Genomic DNA, 10,771 nt, shown 5'->3' on the forward strand with positions numbered 1-10,771 from the left:
TCCTGTACGGAAAATAAGAATGAAACTCCAAAATTTTAAGGACATTGCCACAGTGCTTCATTAGTCATTACAATTATTATTTGCTTAAAAAAAGTATTATTTATTAAATTAATAATTTATTTTTACTCCTAAGGGGGGGGGGGGCAGCTGCCGATAGACCGCATGGTGGCCAATAAAGGTACACAGAAGTAAAAAAAAAAAAACTATTTAATGGTAACCAACGTTATAACTAATATTTTAAGGTGGCTGACTGAAACCTATTTTCAGGGTTTTTTCTACTTTTTGTATTCCTTTTTAAAAAATTGTCTAATGGGGCAAAGAGGTACTAGAGCTCAGCAGATACTTATGCCCATCCATATTTCAGCCATTGATCCTATAAAATTAGAAAAAAATCTATCCATCTCTAAACGGGGAGATATTTTGAGAGCGGCTTGGAACATAGAAAGAACTTCAATTATCTGTAGAAGTGTAATGGAAAGACATCTTTTATAATAAATAAATTACCTAAATTTTGAGCCTGTAATTTCACTTTCATTGAAGTAAGTTTTGATGAGACTAAGAAGTATTATATTTACTTCAAATATGTAATTATTTTAAAAAATAAAACTTATCTCAGAAAATTGTAATTAATGTGGATAAAGTCGTATAAGAATAAATACACATTTCTGAATTCTTTTTCTTTTGGTACTAAATGTGGACAACACTGGGTGACCAAATAACCTTCCCAAAATATTAAAGTTGTGTACATATTTAAGCTAAGGTAAATTTTCGAGCCGCTTATGAAATTGCTATCTGTTATCACTAGACACTGCTTTATAAGCAAGTATTAATTTTCTTTCTTAGTTAACCAATTCAATTAAGATTAAAGTTATAATCATTTCTTTATTTACTAGAGGAATTATAGATATTTTACAATTTCAATTTTACTTTATTAGACAGATTACAAAAGAGAGGATTATCTTCAATCATGCCAGATAGACCATTGGAATCTGCAATTCGTTCTAAACTTTTGGATAAATTAGGGCCCACTCACTTGGAAGTGATAAACGAGTCTTACATGCACAATGTTCCAGCTTCCGCAGAGACTCACTTTAAAGTAGTCGTGGTTTCTGATAAATTTGAAAATGTTCCTTTGATTCAGGTATTCTATTGTTTCAATACACAGCAATCCTTTTCATAACTAGGATAAATAAGTATGTGTAGCATTATGTCAAAATAGTCAGAGCATGTTAAAATTATGGAAATATTAGTTCAACCATAAGTAATTAAATTTTATATTATAAAGAAATATTAATCCCTAATAAGACCTCCCAAATAATGTTTATGATGTGAAGGGCTTCTTTTTGTACATTAAATAACTGTTAAGGGGGCCACTGATGATCAGTCATCATCATATATTTTTATTTAATACCAGATTGGCCTAGTGGGCCTTAGATGGTTAAAATAAGAGTTACATTTTTTTTTAACAATTGATAAGTAGGAGGGTGTATAGTCCTAGTGCAAAAGACACTTCCAATTATAGACAGTGTTATAAATAAAAAAAATAAGATAAAATAAATAGATAAAAACAATAATTCTTAAGAAGAAAGAAAAAGAAAAGTTAATTACATAAACAATGACATTTATAGATTTAATAAAATAAATTATTCCCTTCTTTTGGGGAAAAAAAACAAATTAATTGGAGAAAACGACGATGAGAAGAATAAAAAAAATAGAAGTAATGTCAATAATAGAATAACAGGATGTCCTGTAGCAGCCTGGGCTTTAGTATTCGGGATGAGGTTGGATTTCCCAAGTTGCAAGTCACTGCTTGTTTAACAGTCTAACAGGAATTTTATGAACCGTCTTTTGATTTAGTCCTCTATTGATTCCATTTGTAATTCCCGATGCGATTGGCTTTGATGATCAGTCCAAATATAAAATTGGAATGATACAATATATTGATTGCTTTAACTCGAACTTTTAAGTGCTCGAACTCCATTTTTTATTGACACGTGAATCACACTCACTTGTAACACTTATTTTATAATTTTTACTTCCTTTACATATTTCAATGTACAGTATAATATAGATCTTGAGAATTAATAGTATATAATTGCCGATACAATTTAAACTCAATGTCCCAAAAATATAAAAAATACTGAAAATTTTTGAAAAACACTATATTTGAAATATATAGTGAGGGGAATTATTAACCTTTCTTACTTGAATCCAAAACATCAAGTCTCAAAGACTGTGAATGTATGTGTAGAGACAAAACTAAAATTATGTATTTAAGGTAGATTCATGCCTAGAATGTTCAGTGAATCTTTTGTTAAAGGCATTTTACTGCAAGTGTTACTTGTTATCACTGATTTAATTCTTTTTTACTTTTTTCTCAAAAAGGGCTTCGATTTTTATTAAACTCATCACCTTTATGTATAATTAAGTGGTATTAAATATCAGATAGGTTTTATCCTCATTGAAATAATCTAAAAGGGTTAAATATCAAATTTTTAATAAAGGTTAATTTGGTTAATCTGTTGTAATATTTATTATTACCGTTGCGTAGAGCATGAAAACATGATTACATTTGATCACTTGGTCTAGATTACTGATTTTTAAGATATAACATTAATTCACATTTTTTTTTTAAATATGTCTTTTGCTTTTAATAAAAATATGTTTCATTTTCAGAGGCATAGGTTAGTTAATGAAATATTGGATCATGAATTGAAAAATGGTATCCATGCTCTTTCTATAATGGTGAGTATGTTCATTATAATTTATATATAATAATAGCTGCATATAACTGTTGTTCTCATGGTAAATAATTATTTATTATTATTTTTTATATTTTTATCATAAATGTGTAATTTAATTAATTTTTTTTTCCATCTCTCTCACCCTTTTATTTATATAATTATCTCCAACCAGTACCAATACATAATACAATTTAATATAAATAGAATTTAAGGTAGCTTTTGCGATCTGCTATGTGTGAGGGAGTATTGTGGCGTGGCGCATACTCGCTGTCTGCGTTGTCATAAGTTGGGAAATTAAATTTTTGACCTGTTTCCTCAATATATTGTATATTTAAACCCAAAAGTGCTTTTTGTATCAATTCATATCTTTTATATTCTAGACACAAAAATAGCCATCATCAAGATGATTTGTTGGCTTGCACTATCTCATCAGAATGGAAGACCTTTGTGTCTTTGAATCGAGTCCTATGCAAGCAGGTGATTTAATCATAATCATGCTCAACAACCAGATTTTTTCTCAATTAAGGGTACCCCAAATTATAGAAACTGGTTGGATACCGGAGTGCTCTCAAACCCACAGGGTTAACTCACGGCTATAGTAACAGAATAAATAATTATCTACCACTGCTGTATTTGTCCTTGGAGTTGGTAGTACAGCTTAGTTATAGTTTTTTATTTAAAAAAAGAAAAAAGTGAATTTAAATACTTTGTACGAAGCCACGGCCAAAATCATTAAACTCTAAACAAGTAGCACTATTTCATTTTTTTAAACAAATAGCTATGGAAGTTTATGTAACTTGTTTGGTAGGACAAAGAAATTTGACAGAAACCTGATTTTTTATTTTATTTCTTTTCAAAATATACATATTTTTATCAATGTGCTTCTGGTTGTTAATACATAACAGATTTATTTTTATTATTTTTAAACACTCAGTTCCCAACTTTGTGTATTTTTAACTGTAATATATTTTCGTTTCAGGCTAAAACTCCGATTCAATGGGAAAAAAGTGATAAAACAGTGGCTCCAAGTCCTAACTGTAGAGGTGGTTTTGGAAAATAAATTATTTAGTTGTTAATCAGTGAAATTTTTGTAATTATATGAATGAACAATGTCTTTTGAAAATCGTAATAACCATGTATAAAGTATAATAAAACAATTTTAAATTATTTTAGTTTTTATTTCACTACATACTATTTTACAGAAAAATTCAAGTGTGATAAGTTCATTCTTCTTTTATTTTTACTTCTTTTCTCAAAATGAAGTAGCCTTCAACTTTTATCATTGATTATGATAACTTTGATAAGAAAAAAAAAAGTTAGATAATAGTCAAAACCTGTGTAGGAACAAACCAATTTAGGTATATATTGTAGACCTTAATCAGGACTATGAACAATAAATAAAAACTCATCTAATAAGTAACTTTACATGCTATTTTTAGCATTAATTAAATGAAACATGGTGTCCCACTATATACTTTACTCACCTTAACCTTTATAATTTTGGTTTGATTTTTATTAAGTTCATAAGATTCGGTTTATTACAATAATTTTTTTGAGGTTAAAAAACTTCCAATTTGAATATATTTTATCTTAAATTATCATATGTTTCACGTTTCAGGACTATTGTCCCATATTCATGTACTTTAATAACCTACAAACAATAATAATTCACTATAACAACAATCTTCATCCATGTGTTTTTATGATTGATATAATTATATTTATGTACAGAGTAAACTACAAAACTGACACCAAACACTTAAATTACACATAAAAATCAGAGGAGATGAATGGGTTTAGAACAGTCAAATCGTAGAAAAAAAATCAATAAGTTTAATTTAAATTACACAATAGACAAAGTGGGACATATAAATAGAGAGGTAATCAAACAGCACACTGGACATGAGATAAGGTCCAAAGAGATAGTAAGAAATATAGAACAATGGTTGAGCTAAAGAGAGGAGAAGAATGCACCAATAATGAATGATAATAAAATAAAAACAATTTAAAGCAATTATTTTCAGCTATATTAGATAATGGCATAATTTCCCTTATGAAATTAAAAGTTTGACTAATTATGAAGTAAATATAATTATTTGAATCATAAATACACATGGATGAGGATTGTTGTTATAGTGATTTATTACTGTTTGTAGGTTATTAAAGTACATGAATATGGGACAATAGTCCTGAAACTTGAGCAACATATGATAATTTAAAATAAAATATATTCAAATTGGAAGTTTTAACCTCAAAAGATTTATTGTAATTGACTTCCTAAAAAGAAAATCCAGATTTGGTTAATCTTTTGAGAGTATTGCTAACTTTCTAATCTCTAGTTCTCCAGTGCACTAAACCAGAGTTTCAAATAGAATGGTAAACTGTTTTTCTGTTTTGTTTCGTTTTTATATGGATTCTGATATAAAATCAGATTTTAAGATAAATTAAAATTGAGCACTCTTTTGATCCAACGTCCCTGAAGGCAAAATTCCCCAAAAAGCTAAAACAACAGTTTACAAATGTTGAATTTGCGTGTAAATGGTGCCAAAAATGTAAAAAACTTATAGAACAAAATTTTTCTAAATGTATAAGAATTCGTTATAATTTGAGTTTCCTAGAGCTGCCGAGAAGATTAAAATGGCTGTCATGATGGTGAAGGTATGACAGTTGATTTTTATGGAAAATTCTGTAATGATTTTATTTTTTAGGGTTTTCGATTTTAGGCAGTTTGCAAGCATATCGTCTAAAATAGTAAGACATTTTTAATGGTTTCTGATTATTTTATACCTTTAGGATAAAAAAAGGAAACAATATGGATTGTCTGGAAATCAGAATTACTATCAGAATCCATTAAAATAAGCACCTAATGCCAGTAAGGTGCGCAAGAATATGTCAGAAAACCAACAATACTCTAAAAAGGTAGACTACATGTCACTGTGTGCCGTTCAGAAACCTCGGAACAGCAGTAAAATTAAAGATGGATGTTCAGATTGATTATGTAGGAGAAATACTGATAAAATCTTGAAATTAATGGCCAATCTGAATCAAGTCTTTCACATCAGTCTGGGTTTTGAATAGTCTTATATGCTTCATATAATGTATCAATCTCCTCAAATTGCCCTCTGGTCCATTCACAGCAAACCAGATATCTTCTTTCTGACCATGATAAACCTATCCATTACACAGAATTCAATTAAAATGTTTCTTCCTCCTTTACCATACGTGGAATTTTCTCCATCTTATCCTACAAGTACTTTTTTCCGCCACACTTGCTAATTTTCTCATTTAATATCTTTTCAAAATCTTGACAGATGCTGTGTTACCACAGAATTTTATTTTCAGTTTTATCCATGTTAAAAGTAATTGGTTTTTTTAGCAGTAAGGTTTTTACTTAGTTGAAAAAGAAGATTTTTTTTTTTTTTATAAACAATATTTTTTCCTCGATTTTTTTTATATCTTGATGAATGTTTACTTTTATCAATTCTTATGAATACATTATTATTGATTATGTTACACCAAACGAATGTATTTATACTTTTAATCTTTGTATTCATTATCTGATTTCACTTCCAAAAATATCTTATTCATTACCATATTATTGAACATTTTGGAAAAAATAAGGGAGTGAGCTTTTCAAGGTTTATATTTATTTTTGTAATTACTTTAATTCGTTCAAGCAGTTAAGAAAGCACAGAAATAAACTTTTATTTAATATAAAATTTTGTTTTATGCCATTTTACCCAACAATTTCATGGTAAACAATAAACAAGTTTCAATGTAAAAGGTACAATTCAGTCAATTCATTCATTAACAACGCTAGAGGTGAAATATGGAATAAATAAATAATTTTCATTTAAAACATAGTATTTACAAAGGACTTTCTAATTCAAAATTAAAAGAATACGAGGATTGTTTTTATCTAAATAAAACCTTAAATTTTAATAAAATTTAGCATTTAAACTTTAATAAAAATATATTTATACATAAAATATATCATGATGTACATTTAAAAATATATGATTCACTTATGTTACATATATTAAAAGGCAAATTAAGCAAGCACTAGTCTTGTTCAGTTGAAGTAAGACTTCATTAATAGATTGCCATTGCTAATAGAAGTAGATGCAACAATAATTTTAGCACCAGTTAATTTTTCAAGTAACTGAAATGCGCATATTTCTGCATAAGTAACGCCACCAATAAAGTAAACCACAAAAGTCCTTAAGTATTTAGCTGTTTTGACATTTCTATTATACTTGATACTCAAATGAGGAACAATTTTCATTAGGTCTTCATGTGAAATTTCTTGTTTGTATAAAATATGAACAAGTTGACATACAACAGGAATGTAGGTACCACCAAAAACAAAACCTAAATCTTTGGCATTTTTAAGATCATAACTTTCATTTATATCAGGGAATAATTTTAATTTTTGAGAAAATGAGCCAAAAGTACTTCTCCTAGCGGGAAGGGATACTGCTTGGACAACCTTGTTAGCAATTTGAGCTCCTCGTACTTCAGGAATGATACCTGGTTGTTCAATGCATAATCCTGATTTTTCCAAATAGAAAAAACCAGGCAGATTGTGATAGCCATGCACATGAAGAAACTGCATTCGTAATCGTTGATATTCATCAGAAGGAATACCATCTTGTGTTATAGACAGAAGAGACATCAGTCTCAAAATGGAATATTTACTACATGTATTCATCGCCAAACATTCTTCGATATAATTAACACAATCTCTATGATTCCTCCCAGCGACCATGTTTCTCTCAGAAGTTTGTAAACTTTCAAATCTCTGACCCATATCACTAATAATAGCTTCACAAGCAATGATGTGGTATGCCAACATCATCTTTTTTTTGGCGACAAGGGAAAGTTCTTCTGATACGTAACGTTTCATTTCTTGAATATTCATATTTTGACTTTTCTGATACTCAGCACTTAGTTCTTTGGTTTTAGAACTCAAGAATGGGAAAACATCAGAAAAATGTCTATTCTTAATTTGAGAATATATTTCATCTGCATTATTTAAATAATGTCCACTAGTTGAAGGTTTTTCATTTTTATCTGGTTGTTTAACTTCCACATAGCCACTTTTTATCCCAAAAACTTCGTCTAATAAGCTTGAATAAGTTCCACCAGTCAACAAAGTACTGGCATAATCAATATCCCTGTCGACTATAACAAAACATGATATATCTGATTCACTAGAACTAGGCTTTCCTAATTCTTCATAGTAAACATCAAGCATTTTATCAACAAGATGTGAATATTTACCCTGTATCAAAGTAGTAGAAGGTTTGCCAAAAATCATTTGTAAAGTCCATATCGATTTTGCAACGCAAGGCAAATAACTTTGATCTCCATTAACAAATAAATACTTATAAAAATTCTGAAATTCTAAAGACAAAACTCTGTTCTCTAAACTTATAAGCTCCCATAAGAAATTATACACCTGCACACACCCATAAACCCCTTCCTCTTCTAACAATTTCATAGCACATCCTAATTTACGGAAAACTATGATTAAGTGATAAGAATTTCCATCATTTTGTTGTGTGAGTTCACTATTTATCTTATCACAAACATGCTTAACTGTAATGAGGTCTCCTTGAATAAAGAAAACTCTTTGAGTATTCGTACATGGAATAGGAGTTTTTTCAAGTTTGTAAATTTTATCAACACCACTGGATCTGGAAAAAAAGACATAAGTCTGATATAGGGTACATACCTCGCTGAAATAAATACTAAAATTTTCCATGAACACATAGATAGAATATTTACCTCAATTTGGCAACTCCTATAATGTGTTCTAAAGGTTTTATAAGATTCACATCAACAATGAAATCTTTCCTTCCAGGAATTTTATCAAGGATATTGAGAAGCTTTCTCTGAGATATCTGTTTCAAAGCATTTATTTTACCATCAAGAGTATATTGCATTTTCAAACTTGCATAACCTCCAGTTAATAAATATATTACTATTGTACAATAAACTTTGAAAAGGTTTAATTATTTGGATGGTTATATTCTTTAAGTTCTTTGATATTGTAAAAACAATATTTAGAGAAAAGAAAAGCAATTTCTAATAAAAGAAATTTAATTGGAAAACATACTGCAGAATATAAACATGGAGGTTACATTGCCTTTAGGTTATAGCTGAAAGGTTTTGCAGAAAACCGATTTCTTGGACAGTTGTGTCTAGTTCACTGTCCAATGTAGACTTGTGGGCTATTTCAATGTTGCTTTTAGAAGCATGATCTTATATCTTAGTGAAAATATATTTTATCTGAAAAGTGATTATTATTTTAAACTTTAGAAATTATAATTTCTATATTGTACATTGTGGACTGAATAAATCCTCTCATTGATTAAAAATATCTGATAAATTTTAATTTCTGAAGACAAAAATGGTTCAAACACCGAGTCCATTTGTTTACTGGGCACAAGATGCTAATAATATTTATCTTAAGGTTGATTTGAAAGACATTGAGGTATGATTGAGACAGATAACACTGTTTATGGATCGAGTTATGTACAATATAAAAAAATGATTAATAATTTTAGGATGAAGATATACAATTAGATAAAAGTAGTATGACAATGACAGCTAAAGGAGTTGGTGCTCATGGCCCTTCAAAGTATAAATTTACTTTACATTTCTTCAATGACTTAGCCGCTGATGTAAGTATGTTTTCCAACTATGATAGGCCATAATTCACTTTCTATTTATGGAACTTTTATTTATGTATTTCAATTAATATAAATAAGTGCTGACTTCTATTGAATTTTAATTTCTTGTATAAATCAATTTATAATGGAAGTGTAATGCATTAATAGAAGCGTTTAAAAATTGTTTGTACAAAATTATAGTATTTTTGGGATTTCATATACTATTGTGAAGTGAAGGCTACAAAATTTTCGCAGTTGAATCATTATTCTTAAGGAAATAAACAATCATTATTGTATTAGAATCTGTTTTAATTATGAGAGATTCACTTTATCATCATTACAGGAATCTTTTTTATCTATAAAAAAAATTTATAATTGATGAAATGACATTAAATATCTGTTTAGAAAATGTTTGACCTCTGATCAAGTGTTTAATGATTGATTAACTGAATTTTAATTGTTCTGGTATTAAAATTTTTAAATCATCTATTCAATAAAGAGATTATTACTTGTAAATTGATATAATATTATATTAAAGTCAATTATCTTAGTAATATGAATTAATTGAATATTCAATAAAAAAACTGTTTATAGAACAAATAAAACTGAAATTGAACAAACCATTTTATGAAACAAAATTGAAAATTAACATGATTATATTATTTGATCATTTAAAATTTAAAGTAGTATTACCATTGTTATTATAATAACAATAATAATTATATATTAGAAAACTGTTTTTTTCCATGATTATTGTTTTTAAAAACATAATATACGCAATTTTTTTTTTTTAATTATTCAGTTAAAATGCCTGTCAATATATTGGTTTTTCTTGTTAGGTTATCATTTTCTTCGATTAATCATTTAAAATGAAATAATAAACAAATACTCTGAGAAAAAGTTACTGTTAGATGAATAGTTGCTATGGTTATGGAATTCTTTTCAAATATAATGAAAATAACAATTATTTTATTCATAATTGAAATTAACTTTTGGAAAAAAAAAGAAATTTTAACAATGTTTGGTACTAAAATTGTATGATGTTTGTGATATATTTCATTCATTTTCTGTTTTTTATTTTTTGTATTGTTATTCAGATTTATTCCCTTGAAAGTTCCCATTATTACCATTCATCTTATCATATCACCTTGTGTTGAATCCTGTTTTCCTATTCAGGATGAAGTGCATGTTATAAAAACATCACCAAGGGCCATTGAGTTCACATTGAAAAAAGCCTCATCATCATGGTGGAGTCGATTAATAAAACATCAACAGAAACCTGCTTGGCTAAAAGTAAACAGTTTTATTATTATCTTTTTGGATTGTAATATTTTTCCATTATATATATAT

General features: G+C 28.0%; 3 protein-coding genes across 3 annotated transcripts in view; 2 read left to right on the plus strand and 1 right to left on the minus strand.

Annotated features, from left to right (window-relative positions):
* Nucleotides 1-692: 692 nt before the first annotated feature.
* LOC106686096 (bolA-like protein DDB_G0274169) lies at nucleotides 693-3,911 on the plus strand. Its single transcript, XM_067046056.1, has 4 exons — nucleotides 693-823; nucleotides 940-1,141; nucleotides 2,677-2,745; nucleotides 3,724-3,911. The coding sequence occupies exons 1-4, from the start codon at nucleotides 780-782 to the stop codon at nucleotides 3,802-3,804; spliced, it is 396 nt and encodes a 131-aa protein (XP_066902157.1). The 5' UTR covers nucleotides 693-779; the 3' UTR covers nucleotides 3,805-3,911.
* Nucleotides 3,912-6,437: 2,526 nt separating this feature from the next.
* Nucleotides 6,438-8,873, minus strand: Vps33B (vacuolar protein sorting 33B). Its single transcript, XM_014429206.3, has 2 exons — nucleotides 8,535-8,873; nucleotides 6,438-8,443 (listed from the first exon to the last, which is right to left on the minus strand). The coding sequence occupies exons 1-2, from the start codon at nucleotides 8,690-8,692 to the stop codon at nucleotides 6,817-6,819; spliced, it is 1,785 nt and encodes a 594-aa protein (XP_014284692.1). The 5' UTR covers nucleotides 8,693-8,873; the 3' UTR covers nucleotides 6,438-6,816.
* An 86-nt stretch (nucleotides 8,874-8,959) lies between these two features.
* Nucleotides 8,960-10,771, plus strand: part of Hacd2 (3-hydroxyacyl-CoA dehydratase 2) — a 9,730-nt gene continuing 7,918 nt past the window's right edge. Inside the window, exons 1-3 of the mRNA XM_014429211.3 lie at nucleotides 8,960-9,243; nucleotides 9,317-9,433; nucleotides 10,598-10,714. Coding sequence (XP_014284697.1) covers nucleotides 9,160-9,243; nucleotides 9,317-9,433; nucleotides 10,598-10,714 — 318 coding nt within the window. The 5' untranslated portion in view covers nucleotides 8,960-9,159. The remainder of the gene's footprint in view (nucleotides 9,244-9,316; nucleotides 9,434-10,597; nucleotides 10,715-10,771) is intronic.

Source organism: Halyomorpha halys, unplaced genomic scaffold (genome assembly GCF_000696795.3).
Source record: "Halyomorpha halys isolate HHAL.00 unplaced genomic scaffold, Hhal_1.1 Scaffold777.1, whole genome shotgun sequence".
NCBI lineage: Eukaryota > Metazoa > Arthropoda > Insecta > Hemiptera > Pentatomidae > Halyomorpha > Halyomorpha halys.